Here is a 24,499-nt window from a genome sequence, read left to right as displayed (position 1 = left end):
AAAGGCAGCTTATTTTGGCATTACTAGGAACTTAATATTTATCAACACTTATTTCTCCACAGCATCTCTTCTATCCATCTCTCACTGCTAATACAGATCCTCTTGCCATCTGTCTGGAATATTGCAATAGCCTCCTGACAGCTTTTCCTACCTACACTCTTCCTCAACAATCCACTCGTCTCATTAAAGGCTAGATGGAGTTTCCTTATACATCTGGTCTATCACTCCTTTATTCAAACTATTCAAAACCCTCAAACCTGTTAGCCTGGCATTCAAGGGCCTTCATAGTCCATCTTTATTTCAACCTAGTCCTAGCCATTTTATCCATGCTTCAATCAAAATGGTTGGCGTTTTTCTGTCTCTGTACTTTTGCCTATGTGCTGTTCCAAATTCCTGAAAGGCCCTATTCTCTTCCTTCTAAAGCCCACCTGCTGAAGTCTTAACCATCTTTTAAAGTCCAACTCAAATGTCATCAGTTCTATGAAAATTTTTATTTCCTTCCATCAATAATGACCTTTCTCCATCTCAGACATCATAAGCTCTAATTTTTTTCCACTCTCACATACTACATCATTTTCCATTATAGTTACAGTGTGGCACAGTATAAAACACACTGGATTTAGAGTAAGAAGATCTACATTGGCACTTTTGCCAATTTTGCTGTTTTCTCCTTATGTGACCGTGGGCAAGTCATTTTCTTTCTGTAGGCCTTAGCTTTCTCATCTATAAAAACAAGGGGAATAGGCAAGTACTCTTTACAATCCCTTCTGGCAGTAATACCCATGATCCTATTGGTGGTCACATTCTGTTACTTAGCTGAATGCTTCTCAAGGGTAAGAACTATATCTTATCTAAATTTGATGTCTCCCTTAGTTCTATAAGTGCAGTGCTCTTTACACAGTAGGAGCTAAATAAATGTTTGTTCAATTAAAGAGAAATTAATTCTTGCATGAGAAACTTTTCTGTTAGAAAAAAAATTATAGGTTTTGAGAACTACCATAAACAGGAAGGAAACCTATCACCTATTCTGAAATCTATTTACAAAAATTGGTTATCTCAAGACTCCAACATTTACTAATGGAAATTTCACAAACATATTATATACAGATCTAAATAAACTGCATTTCTGCCTAACACATGGGCAAAACACAGTGGCTGTTCATCCTCCAGGGTCTTCACCTTTTAATAACTAAAAGTGAGAATAGTACAATATAATAATACTGTCTTAGAAGGCAGAAAAAGGTAGTGGCGGGTTCTGCTCAGTGCTGATTTCATATAGCTATTTTTAATACAATATATGATTTAAGGACAAGCTTTGAATAGTAAAGAAGTTCAAAATCAGATTAAGAATAAACAGCAAGCAAGCTACCATGGAGAACAAAGAAGTTGAAATCTAGGTTTTAATAAATACTCAATCATTTAAGATTTAATTCTGAATAACAGCACAGTACAGACTATAAATTGAAACATGCCATATATATTAAGTTAAAACAACATAAAAGTCTTATAAACACAAATGTGCTATTTTTCTGGAGGCTCTAAGAATGCTGGCAGAAAATTAAAAAAAACCCCATAAAAAACCTGTCTACATATTTTATCAATGTCCCACTTTCTTAGAGCTGTAAAATAATTCAGATGCCTACTGATTCTATCCCCTCCCCCCTTTTTCTTCATCACCTTGAACACCATCAACAGAGATAGAGGCAACTATAGTACTGGAAGAATCATGAGACAAAGTCAGAAGAGCTAAATTCGAACCATGGATCTAACTATCACATACTGATTTTCTGACATTACACTTAATGTCAGTCACTTAATGTCTCTGAGCCTCAGTTTTCTCATCTGTAAAACTAGAATGATATTCACATTTACTGATATCTCACAGGATGGTTTTAAGGAAAGTACTTTAATAGTAAAACACTACAGAAATGTGAGTTGTTTTTATTATTATTCATACTATGTTTAGCCAAATGGCAGCTATTAAACACCCTCTTTGAAGACTCCCTCCAAAAAAAAAATAAAGGAAATACAGCAAAGCACTTAGCTCCTAGGGAATGTTCACTCTCCAATGAGAATGTACCTTCTGCTTCCTCTAATAAAATCCTTTTCTGATTCTGAAATGTAGTATGGAGGCGGTCCTGAGTTTTCAAAGGGTATATCAGCAGAGCAAAAGCTCTAGGAGGCCCTACTAAGAATGAGACTGGTGACAGACTGTGCATCTGTTGTCTAAGAAACCAGTATAGTTAAATGCAAAAGGGCATCAACAGAAGCTTGGTCACAAAAAGACAAATGTTTTGAACCACTGTAACTCATAAAGACTAAAAAGTAAAAGGTTGCTGTAAATGAAGGAAGCACCCTTTATGACAAAACTGTGAATCCATTAAATATCTTGTTCATAAAACAACTAGGTTTAAAAATCAAACCACCATATGTCAATCCTTTAGAACAGTAGCTCTAGAGAATCAAATTCCAAACCTATGGTTGTTAATACTCTGGCTAAAAGGTCAGTTTTTAAGAAAATAAGGCGCCCTCCCCCCAAACCCCTGCCATATAAGCAGAAAAGCATAAATCAGCCTTTGCTTACTTGTAACTCTCTGTCTTCTTTTCAAACAAGGACTACTTAACACCATTTTCTCAAAATGAAAATTTATGATATTATTTAACTAGCAACAGAAGTATCTCAAAAAAAGAATTAGCTGCTGTTGTATTCATTGTCTAATCATAACTAAAAATAAGCCTCAAATAAGTGCTTTCAGTTCTTTTTAACTCTCTAGGCTAAAATATAGTATCTTTTCCCCCTCAATTTCTGTCCTTTTCCCTGATGTTCCAATAGATAAGATCTCAAGTCTTTGGATAAAACGACCAAGACATACATCATTTCTGATAAGATTTTAACAACACATTTGTTCAACTTAACAACATGATCAAAACTGCAGCCACAATTATGTCAAAGATAACTGTTTCTTAGCTTGTTAAAATACATTTTATTGTAATAGATATTTTTGGCTGAATTCAAACATTCACAGCACACACACACACACACACACACACACACACACACACACACGTCAAATTCTGTAAATTAAATCACATCCCTGCACAATGGTTCTCTAGAGAGTTGTGATGCAGGGTACAGTGCTGAGGCTAGCTCAGCTTCCCATCAACCTCATGACTTGATTGCATGATTATTGCATGGCTCATCACAAATTTATAAAGTTAATATTCAAGGGTTCACATTATTCAGTCTGTGGAAAGTTCTCACTCCAGGGAAGAGAGACATAAAAATCTGCCACTCTCCCTACCTTGGCCCAATTGACAGTGTTGAAACTTGCAGTGAAGTTGTACTTTGGCAAACATAAGGATTCCTAGAATTCACTGCCAGGGTTGGATATTCCTGGTCCATAGAAACCATTTACACATATAACACAAATAGCTAGAAAGACCAGAGTAAAACGAAGACTCTTCCTCGATGCTGAAGCTACCCTCTATCCAGATGTAGTCATGCCAGCCACAGAGAAGTGCTTGACATGGCATGATTTGCTTGAAAACCAGAATAACTTCCTTGACATTTCAAAAATTGTATCCAACAATTTATGTTCATTGTTTTAATTTTTATGGCCCCAAAACACTGGTCAGAAAAATCTTTCGAACAAAGAAGTTAAGTTGATATGATTTTTGTTCCAAATTTCCTAAATGACTAAGAAATACTTGGAAAGAAAAACACCCAGTAACACAAACATGCTGAGAGCCATTTCAGACATGGCATCCATTTAGGGGTCCTTTGCTCTTAGGACAAAGATCCTTGGCTGTTGCTGGCCTTACACAGGAGGTACACACAGCCCCTGAGAGTCTCTTCAGCCCTTTCTGGAAAACACTATTGGAGAGACTGTAAATGACACAGTTGCAGAAGCTGTTACTAATGGCAAGCCAGGTTGTCAAGAAGGATGCGGTGCGGTTGCTAAAACCAGCAGAACTCTCTAGCAAGAAGTAAATGATGTATGGCAGCCAGAGGATGTAGAAGACACTGGTGATGCGGAACAGCACCATGGCATAGCGTTTATCTGGACAGGACTGTACCTCCCCAGCTTCTCCACTCTGGCTACTGAAACGTGCTCGCCTTTCACTAATTTCTTTGGTATGCTGCTGGCAGATGCGGAAAATGTTGAAGTAGGTAAAGCACACAATGAAAGCTGCAGGAGCATAGAGCATCATCACAATGAAGAGGGTGAAGTAAGGGTCAGTGGACCAGTATTCAGCACACCACTGATACACATCTCCATGATATCCAGGTTTACCCCAGTGGAAGAAGGAAGGCAGGAAAACCAGGGTAGAATAGAGCCAAATCACCAAGATACAAATTCGGAGTCTCCAGGGTGTGACTAATGTATTATAGGTCAAGGGTTTGGTGATTGCTATGTACCTGTCAATACTGATGCAGGCCAGAGAAGTCATAGAGACACTCTTTAGCACCGACACCACATAGCCAAAGATTTGGCAGGTCAAGGATTCCTCCAATGGAAGGGGATAATGGAGTAATGATAAGGAAGGGACTAGGCAGCTAACTCCCACCAAGAGGTCAGCATATGCCATAGTCTGGATAAAATAGCTTGTAGTGTGGTGGTTTAGTAAAGGTGCACAATGAAAAACAAAAATCACAATTATGTTGCCTGAAATTATCAGCACAGTTAAAAAAATAATGATTATTACTTCCAAGAGGCAAAAATTGATAGTCTCCAAATAGTTAACTGCAAGAAGGCAAAAATGACGGCTGCTCTGATTCCCCTCCAAGGTGGAGTTCATCTTGAGGGCTGCAATAGCGTCTTCACTTCATGCTCCAGCCTCTCAGGGGAATAGCTGCTGTCATTATCATGGGTTGAATGGGGAATGACACCAGAGGAGTCTTGATCCACTTACTCCAGATGCTGCCCTCCTTGTGCGTTTCCTGCAGTGTAATTCCCCTTTAAATGTGACTGCTCTATGCCTTCCTTGTGGCATCCAGAGCCCACAGCAGCTTTGTGGCCAGTCCTGGTAATGGCCATAGTGGCAACTTCACTTTGTACATAGCACCAGGGATGAGACCAACCTCAGGGACACTTTCTTCAAGCCAAGTGAGGGTAGGGGAAAGGGGCAGAAGAGAAGGGAAGAAGGTTAGGGACTTCAGCAGGAGTTGCAATGTGTCTCCTCTGAGTAGCTGATAGAAGAAAAGGAGAGAGCATTTTACGTTTCAAGTCTAATATGCTGGTATAAAAACAATCACCCCCTCATCAAACACTGCTGCCTAGGACTTCACTTCCTTAATAAACCCTTTGTACCACCCCACAAAAATCAACCTCCAATGCTGTAGAAAAGACATAGGGAGCAAAGCCCTTTAACGACTAACACACAACAGGAAAGATCTAAATGAAGTAGAGTACAAATAGATCTACCTCCATCTGCTTTCATCTGATCAATTTGTGGGGGAGAGGGAGGCAAGGGGACTTGATTAAGTTAATTATTATACTTGGGGTTTTGAAAAACAATTTTACACTCTTATTTATAGAAATGAAATTAACATAGTTTTAGTCAATTTCTTTTTTAGTTCTAAGACAGTTTTCCTGCCCCAAAACATCCTGACAGAATGCACTTGCCTAAGCTTAGTTTTCAAAGCATTACCTGAAATTTCCGTATGTTTCGATCCAAACAAAAGCCATAATAGATCCCCAATCAGCAAGCCCTGTAAAGCTCGAATGTGCTTCAGTCTCGTTTACTGCAGAACTGAGACGCTGAGAAAGGGAGAGTACTGAGGGGGAAGGGAAACAGGGAGAAGGAAGGGGGGGGGGTTGGGAAAAAAAGGGAGGGGGAAGGGGAAGGAGGGGAAAACGCACGCGCATATACCCTGGTATTCTTCAGCTCATTTTAATGCACCAGCAGAGATGCTCCTAGCGTTCCAGACTGAATGGGGGGCAGGAAGGAGGAGAGGAAATTGACAAGAGGGATTCTTCAGTCTCCAGAGCAGCTTGTGAAGCAATGGTTTCAGCCTGTTTGGAAAGGATTCCTGCAAAGAGCTCTGGAATTCTCCCCTTTCTCCAGATATACCAAAGCAGAGCAATACTGACATTGTGAGAAGGTCCTTTATCATGACATTGTCTTCAGAACTGGACCAAAATACACTGCCAAACGAGACAGTATTGAGGAGAGGAAATTCCTGTTCACTTACTGCATTTTCCCAGGGAAAAAAAAAAAGCAATATTCCAAAAATGAAAAGCATTTTAACAGTACATGGCAACCTAAAGACCACAATTCAGCAGCACAAGAAGTTCTGAGGCTAAAAATTCAAAGCAATGTTGCTCATTCATGTTTTACTTGAGTACTAACTAATAAATGTTAAGAGAGATGGTCAAAATAACTAGTGGGTTAAACAATAACAGCAAAAAAATCACCACAAACATTTTTTTGGCAGCAGTACCACAAAAAACTTTACCCTCCTCAGAGCTGTGAAGGAGAGCAAACTTAAAAAGAACTATTGTATACTCAGATTCAAATGTAGATACACTGAAGAAAATGGCATTGTTATACACATCAGTGCTTTCAACCTTCCTTCATCTTGCTAAGAGTCTTACTCCAACAAACAGCAGCAAAGAAGGGAAATGAACGCACCCACATCCATGCCATCCTAGTTGGAGAATTAGAGGAAGTTTCACGGGGCAATTTTGCTATTGTTCATTGCCTTACTTTTGGTTTGAAACAAGATTAACAAAATGAAACTGGTAATGGTAGAAATGACAACTATTTTTAGCTCACTTACCAGTGAACAGCATTGCTCAAAAATGCCAATTTTAGGTAGCTTACACTTTTCTGAATTCTTATCCAATTCAATTAGGGTCTGTACATAATTTTCAGAAAATGAAGCAAATAAGTAGTAGTTTTTTAACATGCCAAGAGGTCTGCAGGCTTGGCTGATGCTATATATGTAACATCTCTCACTTTTCATTTTTCTTTTGCTTCCCATATTTCTTTCTATTCATCCTGGGTGACTGCTTGCTTTTGAAATGTGAAAAGCTACCATTCACTTTATGATCAATTCATCTGGGAAATGATGTTTGTCCAATTAGGAAAAAAGCCCCCAAATTCACTCAAATAGATCACATCACAATAAGTTGAAGGCTATACTAGAGACCAGAACTAAGAGAGAGCTATCAATTCTCAGGACTAGTGTTGGAGGTGAGTAGACTAATTTCCTGTCTAATAGATGAATCCTTTCTAACATATCGCCCATAAGTGCCCCCCTTCATCTAATTGAGTAAATATGATTAACACAATATTTCTAAAATGCAGTAAGTCAGACTATTTCCTCAAAGTCAACTTTGCTCAGTATCCTCCTATGTATAATAAGATGACTGCTAAGGTGAATTAATTAACAATAATTTAACACAATTCAACAAACATTTCAAACGCAAAAATTCATTAGGCACCTGTGTAAAGTAGGACCTGTGTTGAGTACTGCTGAGTATACAGTCTGCTACAGAAGATGTGTGGAAATAGCTCTTACCTTGACAACAGAAAGACCCGGATTTGGCTTCAACACCTACTAGACTGTAAAAATGGACAAATCAACTAAAATTCTTAAAACCTGTTTCTTTATCTATAAAATGGAGATGATAATACTTATACTACATATTTTACAAGGTTGTAAGAAAACTGTGGAATAAATTTAAAGAACTATGGAAATGTGAGTCATCAATATACAAAGATTAATAACTAATAATAATAGCCAATACTTATATAGTGTCTACTATGTGCCAGGCACCGTGCTAAATACTTTAGAAATATTATCTCATTTGATCCTCACAATATCTCTGCAGGGTGGATGCTGTTATCCTACATAGATCCTACCCTTCAAGGAACTTCCAACATAGCAGGAGAGCCAAGACACATACACAAATAGAAACATTGTAAGTATACAGAGAACTCTGATGAGGAACTGATCATTTCTGATGGGGAAGGGAAGACAGGAAGACTTAAGCAGCACTTGAGGTAAGTATTGGCAGATGAATAGGATAACAAGTACAGATTAGGGAGGGAAGAATCCATTACAGGTGTAGGGAATAATGGGAACAAGAATACTTAAGTATGTTCATGGAAGCAGTTCAATGTGGTTAGAGAACCACAGATTTCAATGAAAAGTACACCTGTCCTTCATTTGTAAACATATCATACTACTCGTAATTATAATTATGATCTCTAGGTGTGGTAAGATAAAGTAAAGTAAGGTAAGTAAAGATCCATATATCTATTCCACAAAATGTCCCTATTGATTTTATTAGAGAATCACAGATTTGGAAATGAAAGGAAACTCAGAGGTCATCTAGTTCAATTTCATAATTTACAATTAGAGAAAATAAGGCCTATGAATAGTAATTAATTTTCCCAATGTCACACAAGGATTAAATGTGGCAGAGTTAGGGTTTGAGTGCAGGTCCTCTGTCCCCAAATTCAATAGCCTTTCCACTGCACCATGGTGTATATTTCTAGCAGAAGAGAATGAGAAGGCAATGGATGTGGCTAATACTGAATAACACAACAAAAAATGAAACTGCCTAGAACCTGATATGGATTGCTGATATGGATGTCATACTAGAATTAGAATCAGCTGTTTGTGTTCAATCAGACCACTGAGTAGTTAAAAGGAAGGTAAAAATCAACTCAGATTAGAAGATCAAAGATGAGAAGCCACTATGAACAACTGCAGCTCATTTAGCCTGACCTATTCACATGAGCTCCTGTTGATGTAAAAAAGGCAAAAAAGGGCAAATATATAGGCCTCAATTATTACCATTTCCTGAAAAAGTTTAACTGACATAAAATAGCTACCATAATGAGATGATAAAAAACTCAGAAACTACTTCTGCCAGCAAATCCTTAACTTCCTTGTTTGGTGATGAGAAGGTCATGCGATGCACAAGTCTTCAGCAGTAAATGACCATTGCTGCTGCTGTTTCCAACTCCATTCCTCCCTAGGACTCCTTGTCAAGTGTGGTGGTCTGAGTCTACTCTAGCATTAAAGTCACCCAGAATTATAAGCTTGTACTCTTTTCGCACATTGATGAAAAGGGTCTTTAGGTCTTCATAAAATTCTTCTTTGTCCTCATCAAGGTTCGTCAGGGTAGAAGCATAGGCACTGATGGCATGGCATTTTCCTGCAAGTGGCAATCACTGCCTGTGCTAATTTTGGCCTAATAATCACCACCAAGAAAACACAGGTGCTCCATCAGCCATCACCACACCATCCATATGTGGAACCATCAGTTACAACAAATGGAGAAGTTTTGAATGTTGTGGATAAGTTCACTTACCTTGGTAGTGTACTTTCCAGGGATGTACACATTGACAGTGGGGTTGACACACTCATTGCCAGAGCTAGCTCAGTGTTTGGGAGGCTCCGAAGAAAAGTTTGGAAGAGAAGAGGTGTTAGACTGACTACCAAAATGAAGGTCTACAGAGCTGTTGTGCTGACCTCATTGTTGTATATGGACAGTCTACCAGCACCATGCCAGGAAACTGAATTGCTTCCATTTGAACTGTCTTAGGAAGATTCTGAGGATCACCAGGCAGGATAACGTACCAGACACTGACATCCTTGCTCAAACTGAATTGCTAAGCATTTAAATTATGCTTCAGAGAGCGCAACTGTAATGGGCTGGCCACATTGTTCAAATGCAAAATGTATGCTTGCCAAAAAAATTATTTTACGGAGAACTCGCATGGGGCATGCGATCACATGGTGGTCAGAAGAAGTAATACAAGGACACTCTCAAGGTCTCTCTCAAGAACTTTGGATTTGATTGTGGGACATGGGAGACACTGGCACAGGACTGCTCAGCAAGGTGTGCCCACATCAGAAAAGGTGTGCTCTATGAGCAAAGCAGAATTGAGATAGCACAAAGGAAACGTAGGATGCGCACATTTGGAGTGACCACCCCAAATATTCACACAGACTCTCTGCACCCAATCTGTGGTAGAGCATTCCAAGCTTATACTGGTCTGATCAGTCACAATTGGACATATTGAAACTTCACTTTATCATGGTGATGTCATTTTGATCCTTTTCTAGAATGAAACCAATTTCCTTGTTTAGAAATAAAGTCTAAAACAAGTCAATCTTAGGGAGGTGAATGTCAAATTACAACTGACATCACCTTATAAAATAGGCAAAAAGTGCAGGTGAATATAAACATCTCAAATTTAAAATGTTCCAAATTAAGTTTTTTGCTGTTTCCCTCAAGCCTGCTGCTCCTTCTGACTTTATTTATTATTTCTGTCAGCAGTAATACCATCTGGCTAGTCCCAGGTTCAAAACTTTGATAACCTTCTTTTCTTCTCTTTTCTCACATCTTTTATGTCTGACCAGTTAGTCATATTGATTCTACCTTCACAATCCATCTCACATTTTTTCTTCCTCTCCACTGCCACCTTCACCATAGGCATTCATGACCACCTTTCTGAAACAGGTTCTTGGTAGTGCTTTTTGACTTTATTTTCTCTTTGTTCCAAACCATCATATCATACACTGCCAGACAAATCACTTTTGTGAGTAGATCTGGTAGTGCTCTCTTCTGCTATATGGAGGAAAGTTCAAACTTACTTGCTCAGTATTCAAGGGTTTCCAAAGTGTGGTGCCCTTTATTGTCACGGGACATTCTCACATCCAGGTTCTAGATTAGTTGGCTTCTTTTTGAGCACTTTTATTCTTAAATTTTTGCTTGTGCAGAAAGGTTCTTGTGCTTAGCATCTGTAGCTACACACAACACTGTCTTTTGGTCTGATAGTTGGACTGAAGCCCAACAGCAAGCCCAGCAAATTGGTCTGTTAGTTACTAGGCTTTTCCAGATGTTCACTGTTCTAAGATATTGCTTAGGAGTTGACTTTAGTATATTTTTACTTCAATTCAACATTTACGGTAAGGTACCTATTGTGTGCAAGAAAATGCAAAGAGTGAAAATTAAACAGCCCTCCAGATGCCTTGGAGGAAACATACACAAAGAAATATAATGTGTGGAAAATTGAGAAAAGGGTTGAACAATAACAAAATAGGGATTTAGGGAAGGTTTCACAGAGGAGGTCAGACCTGAACAGAACCTTCTGAGAAGACAATGATTCTGAGAGCCAAGAGAACAGCAAGAAGTTTGTATGAATAGGTGGAAGCAGAATTAGAGCTAAGTTCTAGGAAGCAAAACAGTCTAGTTTGGCAGCGACATGGAAGGACAGAAGGAAATAAGATTAAAAAAGTACAGATAATAGGAAGTTTTAAAGCTACTATTTATAATTTATCCTTATAAACAGTGTAGAGCCACTGAGTTTTTGAACAAGGGAATGATATGGTTAGATTTAGGTCTTAGGAAGTTTACTTTGGTAACCTTGTGGAGGAAAGGCTGAAAAAGGAAAGCCTGGAAACAGAAGAATGGAGATGACAGCTCAGCTTGAGTGGGGAGCCTGTGGTCAGGGAGAAGGGGAAAGATGAAAGAAGACCTAAAACATTTGGTAATTAATTGGGACATAGACGAGAGAAAAGTTGAAGATGACTCCAGGGTTATAAACCTGGTTGACTAGAAGCACAGTGGTACTCATAATAGAAATAAGGGAGCTAGGAGGGCAAGTTGGGGGTGGGGCTAGGGTAGGGAAGAGGATGAATTTTGCTTTAGACTTTGTGATTTGAGATGCTTGGGAGCAGATGATGGTATGGGACTTGAGGTCAAGAAAGAAATAGACACTGGAATATATATATACATATAAAGAGAGAGTGTGTGTGTGTGTATATGTATATATACACACACATATATATGCACACATACAAACATTATCATATATGACATATTTCATATATAGATATATTCCAAAATATGTGTAATTGATATTCAAAATATGTATATGTATGTATATATACAAAGACACATATATTTTGGAGCCATCTCTGTACAGATGATATTTGAACCTATGGAAGCAATCAAGATCATGAAGAAATAAAGTACAGTGAGAGAAGAGAAGAAGACTGCCTAGGATAGAGCTTTAGGGGACAGCTGAGTGGCCGTGAAAGCTGAGAAGACAGGAGAAGCAGAAGAACCAGGAAAGGCACTGTGGTCAAAGAAGGAAAAAGTATCCTGGAAGAAGCAGTGCCCAACAATATCAAAAGCTACAAAGATTTCTAGGAGAAAGAGGACTAAGAAAGCACTAACAGTTCTCTAGCTAAAGATCACTCGTGACCTTGGAAGAGTTTCTGTGGTGGAGCTGGGGAATCAGTGATGGAGGTAGCAAATACAGACACATGGCACATAAAAACTTCTCCAACAAATGTAGAAAAGCAAGACTATTACAAGGTGATCACAATGCAATAAAACTTTTACTCAATAAAGGTTTGTTGAAGAACTGATTAAAGTTATCTGAAGACTAAATTTTAAAGAACTGGTGGGTCAAAGAACAAATCATAGAATGATAATTTCATTAAAGATAATGACAACAATAAGATAACATATCAAAATTTTTGGACTGCAGCTAAAGTACTCCTTAAGTGAATATTTATAGAGCTAAACAATTTTTATCAACAAACTGGACATGCAACTTAAAAAAGGCTAGGGAACCAACAAACTTAACTCCCTCAATTAATACTAAAATAAAAATCCTGAAAATCCAACTAAAGATTTCCCGTATCAAAAAGGAAGAGGGTGAATTCACCACTAAAGAAGAGGAAATTAAAACAACCATTTGGAAATATTCTGCGCAGCTGCATGCCAATAAATCTTACAATTTAAGCAAAATGAACAAATAGTTACAAAGACATAAATTACCTAGATTAATAGAAGAGAAAATAGAACACTTAAAATACCCATCTTAGAAAAATAAATTGAACAAAGCATTGATGAACTCCCTAAGAAAAAATCCCCAGGACCAAATGGCTTCACAAGTGAATTCTACTAAACATTTAAAGAACAATCAATCTAGTACTATATAAACTATTTGAAAAAATAGGGGAAAAAGGAGTCCTACCAAATTTCTTTTATGACACAAATATGGTGTTGATACCTAAACCAGGAGAAGCTAAAACAGAGAAAGAAAACTATAAATCACTTTCCCTAATGAAAATTGATACAAAAATTTTAAGTAAAATACTAGCAAAGAGATTACAGCAATATATCACAAGGATCACATACTATGACCCAGTGGGATTTATACCAGGAATGTAGGGCTGATTCAATATTAGGAAAACTATCACCATAACTGACTAAATCAATAACAAAACCAACAGAAATCATATGATTATTTCAAAAGATGCAGAAAAAGCTTTTGACAAAATACAGCACCCATTTCTATTAAAACACTAGAAAGCATAGGAAGAAATGGAGTTTTCTTTAAAATGATGTGTAATATCCATCTAAAACTGTCAGTAAGCATTATCTGTAATAGGGATAAGCTAGAAACCTTCCCAATAAAATCAGGGTCAAGTAAGGATGACTTTTATCACACCACTATTCAATACTGTAGTAGAAATGTTAGTTATAATAATAAAAGAAGAAAAAGAAATAGAAGGAATTAGACTAGGCAATGACGAAACAAAACCATCACTCTTTGCGGATGATATGACACATTTTTAGAGAATCAACTAAAAAACTACTTTAAATAATCAAATACTTAAGCAAAGTTGTAGGACATAAAACAAATCTACATAAATCATTATTATTTCTATACATTGCCAATGAAGCTTAGCAGCAAAAGATAGAAAGAGAAATTTCATTTAAAATAATTTTAGACTATATGAGCTGGACATAAAGGGTGATACTATAAGCAAATTAAGAGAGAATAGTTTACTTGTCAGATCTAAGGAAACTGGAAGAATTTATGACCAAAGACAGAGAACATTATGAAATGCAAAATGAATACTTTTTATTAAGTTAAATTAAAAAGTTTTTGCACAAAGCCAATGCAACCAAGATTAGAAGGGAAGCAGAAAGCTAGGAAACAATTTTTATAGCCAGTGTCTCTGATAAAGCCCTTATTTCCAAAATTTATAGAGAAGTGAGTCAGATTTATAAGTCATTTCCCAATTGATAAATGGTCAAAGGATATGAACAGGCAGCTTTCAGATGAAGAAATTAAAGCTATCTATAGTCATATGAAAAAATGCTCTAAAATACTATTTAGAACTCAAAATCCTATAAAAGTGAGTGTTGAAAACTTACAAAAAAAGACAACAGGAATTATATATCTAAAAAATAATTGTAGACAATATAAAATGCTTGGGAGTCTACCTGCCAAGAAAAACCAAGAACTATATGAATATGATTACAAAACATTTTTCACATAAAGTCACATCTAGAAAATAGGAAAATCAATTACTCATTGTAGAACCAATGTAATAAAAATGACAATTCTACCTAATTTATTTTTGAAACGATTAAGCTTTATTAGAAGAAATATTCAAATTGATAAAATCAACAGAGCCATTTCAGTATTTGAGTCTTCTGATTCCAGGCCTTACACTCTTCCCATTATTCCATGTTTTCTCTTCACAAATTTGCATGTAATCCTTTCACAGAGGCCATGCTAATCTTCTCTGTACTGTCACAATATTAGAACATATGTTGCCAAAACACAACACCATGTTTTCTCTTACATCTCTGAGAATGTTCATCCACTTAGGCCCTGCTCTAGGGCCTAAGTAGCCCACTTATCCCACTTTATCTCTTGGTTGTCCTTGGATTCCAGACCATGCTTTAGTTCAAGACATACAACTATTTACTTCCTCAGAACAAGGATCCCTTCTTGGTCCATGCTCTTTTATATGTAATTTTGTCTCCTTATTAGAATTCTACATAATTTATTTATTCAGTGTCATACTAAACTACCAAAAAACTATTTTGTATAGCTAAAAAAATTTATCTAAAAGAATAAAGAGTCAAGAATATCAAGGGAATTAAAAATGCAAAGGAAAGTAGCCTAGGTGTACCAGATTTCAAACTATATTATAAAGCAGCAATCATCAAAAATATCTGGTGCTGGCTAAGATATAGAGTGGGGGATCAGTGGAACAGATTAGGTACACAAGAGAGAGAAGTAAATGACCATAGTAATCTAGTGTTTCATAAACCCAAAGATCCAACCTTCTGGCATAAAAATTCACCATGTGACAAAAACTGCTGGGAAAACTGTAAAATATTATGGCAGAAATTAGGTATAGACATTATATCACCCTGTATACACAAAGATAAGATAAAAATGGATACATTGTTGTTGTTTGTCCTTTGTTTTTAAAGGGGACCATGACATCAGGAAGGTGATGCCATGACTTACAAGTGAATCGGATTTAAACAAGGGAGGTCTGTGCAAAGTTATCAGCCTCACTTTCTCCTCTGGAGCCACCTGGTAGGATATAGATCAGGATGACTGGATATGACCCTGGAGCAGTGGGATACCAAAGCTTTTTAAAGCTAAGGTCTTTCCCAGGTCATGATTTAGACATAAAGGGTGATGTCATATGCAAATAAAGAGAGCAAGGAATAGTTTATCTGTCAGAGAAGGGAAGACTTTTTGATCAAACAAGAGATAGAGCTATAAGGGAAATAAAATGGATAATCTTGATTATAATAAACAGTTTTTGCATTAAAAAAACCCAGTGCAACCAAGATTAGAAGGAAAACAGCTGAAAAACAATTTTTACAGCAAGTGTTTCTGATAAAGGCCTCATATCTCAATTATATAGAGAACTGAGTCAAATTTATAAGAATGTAAGTCATTTCCCAATTGATAAATGGTGGAAGAACATGAACAGGCAGTTTTCTGATGAAGTCAAAGTTATCTATAATCATATGAAAAAATATTCTAAATCATTATTGATCAGAGAAATGAAAATTAAAACAACTCTAATGTACCACCTATCAGATTAGCCAATATGAGAAAAAAGAAAACTGATAAATGTAGGAAAGGATGTGGGAAAATTGGCACACTAATACATAGCTGGTGGAGCTGTGAACTGATCCAACTATTCTGGAGAGCAATTTGGAACTATGCCTAAAGGGCAACCAAAATCTGTATACTCTTTGACACAGCAATACCACTACTAGGTCTATACCCCAAAAAGATCATAAAAAAGAGAAAAGGACCTACATGTACAAAGATATTTATAGCAGCTCTTTCTGTGGTGGTAAAGAATTGGAAACTGAGAGGATGTCCATCAATTGAGGAATGGCTGAACAAGCTGTGGTATAAGATTGTAATGGAATATTGTGAAATGATAAGCAGGATGATTTAAAAGAAATAACAACCTGGACTTACATGAACTGATGCAAAATGAAGTAAGCAGAACAAGAATATTGTACACAGTATAGTAATACTGGTATGATGATCAATTATGAATAATTTAGCTCTTCTCAGCAATACAATGATCCAAGATAATTCCAAAGGACTCATAATGGAAAATGCTATCCATATCCAGAGAAAAAACTGATATAGTCTGAATGGAGATTAAATCATACTATTTTCACTGTATTTGTGTATGTGTGTTTTTCTTTTGGGTTGTTTCTTTCACAACATAACTAACATGGAAGTAGACTTCATGTGATTGCACGTATATAACCTATATCAAATGGTTTACTGTTTTAGGGAGGTAGTAGGAAAGGGAGGGAGACAATTTGGAACTCAAAATTGAAAAAAAATAGAATGTTAAAAATTGTCTTTACATGTAACTGGCAAAATAAAATACTATCACAAAAACAAAAATTCCCCACTAGCTAACATCCTGTATCTTTCTTTCCCTTTTGGCCTGAAGTCTCAGAGAAATTTTTATTCTAGGTATTTCTGCTCCCTTGCCTATTACTTTTTTCTAAACACTCAGCAGTATGGCTTCCAACCCCATCAATCTACTAAAATTGTTCTCTCCAGTCACCAAAGATTTCACCAGTAATTTCTTGGCTGTCAAATTGAATCACTTTTTCTCAGTCCTCGTCTCTGCAGCCTTTGACACTGTTGATCGCTCTTTCCTCCTTTGTACACTTTTCTCCTCTAGATTTTTTTGGGGGAGACTATTCTTTCCTCATATTTCACATCTCCTGGTTCTCCTTATATCTGTTTGACAATTCCTTCTCAGTTTCCTTTGCTGAATCTTCAACCAAGTCACACTCACAAATCATGACACTCCCCAAGACTCTGTTCTGGGCCCTCATCTCTCTCCTGGAGTCTAGTCCCACATAACCAACTGCCTTTTGAGAATTTCCTATTACATGTTCCACATGCATCTCAAAATTCAACATAGCTAAAACACAACTTATCATTTTTCTGCTCCAAACACTTCCACTTCCCAACTTGCCTATTGCTGTTGGGGGAACCACACTATTCTTGTCACTCAGGCTTGCAACTTTGCTACCATTCTTGACTCCTTACTCTTACTCATTCTACATACCCAAGTTATTATAAAATTTTGTCATTTTTATTTTCATGACACATCTTGTATACATTCCTATTCTTCCACTCACTAACTACCACTCTTGAATAGGTCCTCATTACTCTTCATCTGGACTATAATTACTTTATAATTGTTTTCCCTGGCTCAAGTCCCTCTCCAATCTGACCCCATCCTCCAATCAGCTGCCAAAGTGATTTTCTTAAAGAAGAGGTCTGAGAATATTACTCTCTTACTCCAACTCCAGTGACTCCTTATTACCTCCAGGATCAAATGTAATCTATCCTGATTAGCTAAGCTCTTTCTACATTTCCAGACTTCTTATACTGTAATCCCCTTCACACTTTTACAATCCAGTAACACCAGCCTGTTTCAGGCACATGAAATTCCATCTCCTAACTCTCTGCTTCCCTTATACCTGGAAGGACACTTCCTTCTTAATCCAGACTCCTAGGTCTTCTGGCTTCCTTCAATACTCATCTCAAACCTTATCTTCTGTAGGACATCTTTTCCAGTCATTCCCTCCTTACTATCCCCATCTCTGCTGCTAGTTCCCTCCCACACAGACCACCTTCCATTTACATTTTGTATGTCTTCTTATACCTTAAACTTCTCCATGAACCTTGTAATCCAGTGAAACTGTCCCTCTTGCTGTTCTTTGAAAAAGACTTTTCATCTCCTAAGTGCAGGAATTGTCACTAATGCCTGGAATGCTCTCTCTCCTCATGTCCAACTCCTAGATTCCCTGGCTTCCTTCAAATCCCAGCAAAAATCCAACCTTTCACAGGAAGCCTTTCCTGATTTCTCTTAGTTCTAGCGTCTTCCCCCTCTTTATTTTTATTTATTTATTTTTGTATATATTTATTCTGTATATAATTTGTATGTACTTAAGGTCTCTCTGAAGAAATTTGATATTGTGAGACATAGGAGACACTGATACAGGATTATCCAGTTTGGCGTTTCCACATCAAAAAAGGCACTGTGTTCTATGAGCAAAGCAGAATTGCAGTAGATTAAAAGAAACATGAGATGTGCAAATTTAGAGACATCTCTTTCCCAAAGGGTCATATGGACTATTTGTGCCTCAACTGTAGTACAGCTTTCCAAGTTTGGACTGATATGATCAGACAGAGTCAGATACATTGTACACTGACCCTGATGTTGTGATGTCATTTTGGTTCTCTCTGAGCATGAAGGCCAAACAAAAACAATTGTTTGCATACTGTCTCCCTCATTAGACTGTGAACTCCTTGTGAGCAGGGACTATATTTGTACCTTTATATCCCTAGCACTTACACAATGCCAGGCATATAGGAGTTTAATTAATGTTTATTAATTGATTATATGTACATACTAAATGCATGTTGTCACTTCTCTTAGAATGTAGAGTCCTTGAGAGCAGGGACTGCTTTTAGCACAGTGATCAGCACATAGGAAATAAAAATTTGATGACTGAGTTTTAGCAACTATAATCCACATAGACTTTTCTTTAAATAAATGCTGATGCTTCCTTCCCTTTGCAGAGGAGGATATAGATATGCAATGTACACAGTTAGTTTTGGTTGATGGGTTTGCTGATTTTTGATGAATTGCTTTTAAAATTTTTATTCTGGCTAAGTTAGAGAAATATATTTGAGAATGAAAGAGATGTAGAAACAAAATTTAAAATATACTACTAACAGGACAAAAAAGTGAAGATAACACAGAACCTACCTTTTCCTTAAAACAGAAAGATGCACTTAGAAAGTGCATTAAGAAGTTCCAGACATATGGAAACAGTCTCTAAAAAACACTTGCTTTCAAGCTTTGGTTCTTCATTTTAGAATGAAAAGAACATCTGATGTGGAACAGACTGTGGAGGGCATTTGGTTCAGTCCTTACCTGAATTATAAGCATTTTGTGTGTGTGTTTGTGTGCACGCACACGTGCACGTGTATAGGTATGTGTGCATATGTATATACACATACACACATACATATATATAAATGTATATCATGATAAATTCTTTTCTATGACACTATGAAAGTTCTGAGACATCATTTGGTTCTACTTTCTGATTCAAAAGTGGCTCTCTGTTAATCATAGTTATTTCTTCATAAGAACATCTAATTTCAAGCAAGAAAGGATCGTGGAGATTATATAATTCAACTCCATAATTTTAAAGTGAAGGAAACTGAAGCCTCAAGAAGTTGAATGCCTTGCCTACGGTCATATAGGATATGAACTAAGGTCTTATGATATTCTAAGTTCAGTGATTTCTTTACTATATCACCTTTGTCACAATTATTGAAAAACTATAATACTATAACACAGGATAAGGTAGATTTAATAAAAATAAAATTTACCAGGAAAAAGGCAAGGAGGAAGAAGGAAATGAAGGGGAAGAGAAAAAAGATTCACAAATATATATCCTATTACTTTCCTAGTAAAGGGCACAAGTAGTATAGGTAAAAAAGTGGAGGCAGATCTAGTTTTTCTTGTATTCTGAATGTAGCGATTGCTGCTTACGAGAGTGAGTGACTGAGCTGGAGGTCAAAAGCTAAATCCTTTGATTCCAAATCCTCTACTTTTTCTACTATCCCACATTATTCCAGACTTTTTTTATATATGATCCCAGATTTCCAGACACCACTAATGACAGAACTGTGGTGTCTTAGGAATTGGGGAAAAAACCCTAATAATTAGAAACTTCCTAACAATTAAGGGTCCAGTCAAGTGAACAGTCATTTATTAAATACTTATTACATGCCAGGTACCATTGCAAGCATAAGGGATACATAGAGAAGCAGTGTTGATCACCACTTTCAGAGATCTCATAATCCAGTGGGGTAGACAACACAAAAACAACTGTATACAAATAAGACATGTCCAGGATACACTGGAGGTAATCACAGAGGGGAGGTTAAAAAAGGATTCCTACAAAAGGTGGGGTTTTAATTGAGACTTGAAAGAAGCCAGGAGGCAAAGATGAGGGAGAGAATTACAGGCATGAGGGACAGCTAGTGAAAACACATGGAGCCTGGAGATGGATTGTCCTATTAGAGGAAAAACTAGAAGCACAGTATCACTGGAATGCAGAGTGTATACAAGGGAATAAGAAAACTGGAAAGGTAAGAAGGGGCCAGGTTCTGAAAGGCTTTAATAGCCAAAGGGAGCATTTTATATTTATCCTGCAGTTAATAGGAGCCCACTGGAGTTTCAGTTGGAGTGCAGTGGGGAGAGTCTTGAGGCAGAGCAACCAACCAGAAGGCTATTTTTGTAAGGACAGTCCAGGAATAAGGTGATGAGGTCCTTCATAAGGTGCTGGCACTGTCAGAGGAGAGAAGTGGACATATGTAAGCAGTATTATAAAAATAAAATCAACAGAACTTAGCAACTGACTGCACGTGCGTGTGTGTCCATGCACGCACAGGGGAGAGTGAAGAGTCAAGAATGATATTTAGGTTGTGGGCCTATTGGGAGGATAGAGGTGCCCTCAGTAGTGATATAGAAGTTAGCAAGAGGGGAGGGTTTGGGGGAAAACATAATGAGTTTAGTTTTGGACACTAAGTTTGGGGTATCTATGGGATATCCAGTTTGAGATGTCCAATAAATAGACAACTGAAGATGTGAGTCTGGAGGTCAAGAGAGAGGTTAGGGCTGGATAAAGAAATCTGAGCATCACTGGCAGAGAGGTGAGCTGATGAGATCAAGAGAAATAGTTTGAACAGTTGATGGACATGAATTGGATAAAACTCCAGCACAGGAAATTGGGAAGGAGCAGTCAAATAAGTAGAAGGAGATTCATGGGGGAGCAGTGTCAAGAAAACCAAGAGAGTATCAAGAAGAAAAGAGGTCAAAAAGGAAGAGGCTGGAGAAGATTCTGGGAGGATGGTGGAGGAAGTCAGAAAACTTTTGGCTCTCCAAATTTTCTCCACAAAAAAAAGAAAGCATCACCTGAGAGTGAACTTAAAGCAGCAGAAATAAACAAGAGTTGGTGTAAAGCAGTTGTCCTAAGACAACTTGAGAAGACCCTAGGAAAGACTCAAATCTCCTCAGAGTTTGGCCTAAGTGCAAACACCTCCAGGCTGACTCCGTCCAATCAACAAACAACAAGTCCTGGGGGTAGCTGGGTTGGAGACAGCCTCAGGAACTTTCAGCTCAAGGACAGTGTGAAGACCTGATGGCTGAGTAGGAGAAGACTGAAGGACCTTCCACTGTGAAGAGACACCGAGCACAGTTGTGCTGACCTGACAGAATCCTGGGTTGGAGATGCAGGGGTGAAGGAACTAGCAAGAACAGCACCTGGTGAGTGCTGTAGCAGAGGGGCAGGGACTCGGTTGGTTGTGGGTACTTTCTGGAGAGCAGAGTCCCTGGTTTCAGGTCCAGGGCAGAGAGGAGAGTTGTATTTGCAGCCACCAGAGGGCCCACAGGGAGAAAGATAATTTGTGGGAGAGAGGGACGGTGTCCCAGCCGTCACTTAGGGGTGAAGAGGAGTGCCCAAGGTTGGTCCCCAGAATAAAGGTCAGAAAATAACTGTAATAAAGACCTGAGGGTTGGGGCATCATTCCCCACACCTTGGGACTAGAACTTGATTATAATAATAGCTGCTAAACACAAAATAAAACTAAAAATGAGTAAGCAAAAGAGAAAGAACCCAATCATAGATAGCTACTATAATGATAGAGAAGGTCTGGGTTCATATTCAGAGGAAGATAGTTGAACTAAAAAAGTCATTCCTTTTTTTCAATGAGAAACATCAAATGGTCCCAAGCCCTCAAAGGGTTCTTGGAACAACTTTAAAAACACTTTAAATATCAAAGAGGTAATCAGAATGCACACTGTCTTGGGGTGGGCAGAGGGGAAAAGATGGGGAGAAAATTTGGAATTCAAAAGCTTGTGGAAGTATCTCTTGAAAGCTAAAAATAAACAAATTTTAAAAATCAAATAAAGAGAGAATGAAGAAAAACTAGAAAAAAAGATCAATATAAGAAAATCAAAATTATAAAAAGAAAATAAACCAACTAGAAACAGAGAATCAAAAACTTAAGGAAGAAAAGAATTCCCTGAAAACTAGAATTGGGCAAGGGAAATCTAATGGCATTATAAGACATCAAGAAATAATTTTTAAAAAGAGTTAAAAAATAGAAGAGGACGTGAAACATCTCATCGGAAAAACAACTATCTGGAGAATAGATTAAGGAGATACAATATAAGAATATTCTAGATATTTTAGGTATTTATTATTTATTATTTAGGTATTTATTATTTAGGTATTATAGACTACCTAAAAGTCACAATAAAAAAAAAAGAATCTTGATACAATATTACAAGAAAGTATCAAGGAAAATTGCCCTGAAGTTATAGAACAAGAAGGCAAAGCAGAAATAGAAAAAAATCCAATTACTACCTGAAAGAGATCCCAGGAGGAAAACTTACAGGACTATCATAGCCAAGTTTCAAACCTCCCAGGTTAAGGAGAAAATAGTGCAAGCAACAAGAAAAAAATTATTTGAATATTGTGGAACTACAGTAAGGATTACATAAGACCTATTAGCTACTATGTTGAAGGACCATAGGTCATGGAATACTGCATTTCAGACAGCAAAAGAGCTGGACTTAGAAACAAGGGTAACTTACTCAGCAAAGTTAAGTATAATCCTGAATGAAAAAAAGTACATTTAAGAAACTGAAAAACTTTGGGAAGGAAAAAAAATAAAGTAAAAAGTGCACAAAAGAGAGCAAAAGAAAACCTAGAAGGAAGCAAAGAAAAGCTATGTAGCTTGGAAAACAATATGTAGTATTTATCATACAGGTTTTCTTGAAATGCAGATTTCTTATTTTATATTGAATCCTTTCTTATGTTCTGCTATGTACATGGAAATGTTTTTTTTTCATTTTATATTTAAGTTTAAAGTGAATAAAAACATTTTCAAAAAAAAAAAGGATGAAGCTGTTCAAAAGTGGAATAGTCTACCTTGCAAGATTTCCTCTGCTTTGAGGTCTCCAAACCCTAAAATCCTTTTATTCTAAAAAAGTAACTGCATAAAAATGAAATATAAGCACTGATGAATATTTTTACAATTAGTATGAAAAATGCTTAATGAATGCATCTGGATTTGGCTATAATAATGGAGGCTGATGGTAGTATTTATGTGTGTATGTGCTCATCCTTCATTGACAAAGAAGACCGTGCCATCAGAGAAATGATGACATGACTTACACTTGACTTTGTTATGAGTGAAGGAGTGCTGTGCAGGTCACCAGCGTCACTTCTCCTCCAGAGCCATCTGAATCCAGTGACCAGATATTCATCAGGATGACTGGAGGTGACCCAGGATGAGGCAATCGGGGTTAAGTAACTTGCCCAAGGTCACACAGGTAGTGAGTGTCAAGTGTCTGAGATGAGATTTGAACTCAGGTCCTCTTGACTCCTGCACTGGTACTCTATCCACTGCACCACCTAGCTGCCCCTAATATTTATGAGTTCACAAGCAAATAAAAAATGTTGCCCAAAGCACTTATGATAAGCCTGGTAGAAACCAAAAATCAAAGTTTTAATCAAATCTAAAGCGACTTAATTGCAACTTCTACCCACTGGCCCCTTTGGGGCCAAACAGAACAAACCCAATCCCTCTTCCACATGACAATTCTTCAAATACTTGAACACAACTATTACCTCTCCCTCTGAGGCTTCTTTTCTCCAAGTCAAACATTTCATGTTCTTTCAAGTAATACTCATGTATCTTCAAACTCGATGCCTTTCACCATCCTAGTTGTCTTCCCTTGTAAGTTTAATTATCCATCTTATCAATGTCCTTGTGACACTTTGGTGTCCAGAACTAAATATAATACTCCAAATGAAGTTTGACAAAAGCAATGTACAGTAGGATGATCACTCCCCTGTACCTGGAAGCTATACTCATCCTAATAGAGTCCAAGACTGCATTAGTTTCTATGACTACTACAGTACAGTACACTGATGATTCGTACTAGAGTACACTAACCCCCCAGAAAATTTTAATACAACAATTGTGATTTATTTATGCCTTTCACATCCTATATTTGTTGAACTGATTTTTCTGTACTCAAGAGCAA

The 24,499-nt window shown here is 37.3% G+C and overlaps 2 protein-coding genes and 1 non-coding gene across 6 annotated transcripts in view; all 3 read right to left on the bottom strand.

Annotated features, from left to right (window-relative positions):
* The window catches only part of RABGAP1 (RAB GTPase activating protein 1), a 217,273-nt gene that overhangs the window by 71,428 nt on the left and 121,346 nt on the right, over positions 1 to 24,499 (bottom strand). The gene's annotated exons all lie outside the window — the stretch shown is intronic.
* Positions 3,623 to 4,893, bottom strand: GPR21 (G protein-coupled receptor 21). Its single transcript, XM_072631860.1, has one exon. It carries the CDS (start codon positions 4,798 to 4,800, stop codon positions 3,754 to 3,756), a length of 1,047 nt encoding a protein of 348 aa, XP_072487961.1. The 5' UTR covers positions 4,801 to 4,893; the 3' UTR covers positions 3,623 to 3,753.
* LOC140521785 (U6 spliceosomal RNA) lies at positions 14,519 to 14,621 on the bottom strand. Its single transcript, XR_011973083.1, has one exon. It is a non-coding gene; the product is annotated as a U6 spliceosomal RNA (small nuclear RNA).

This window comes from Notamacropus eugenii, chromosome 1 (assembly GCF_028372415.1).
Source record: "Notamacropus eugenii isolate mMacEug1 chromosome 1, mMacEug1.pri_v2, whole genome shotgun sequence".
NCBI lineage: Eukaryota > Metazoa > Chordata > Mammalia > Diprotodontia > Macropodidae > Notamacropus > Notamacropus eugenii.
The sequence above is the reverse complement of the archived record's forward strand: the minus strand, read 5'-3'. Positions and strand labels throughout refer to the sequence as shown.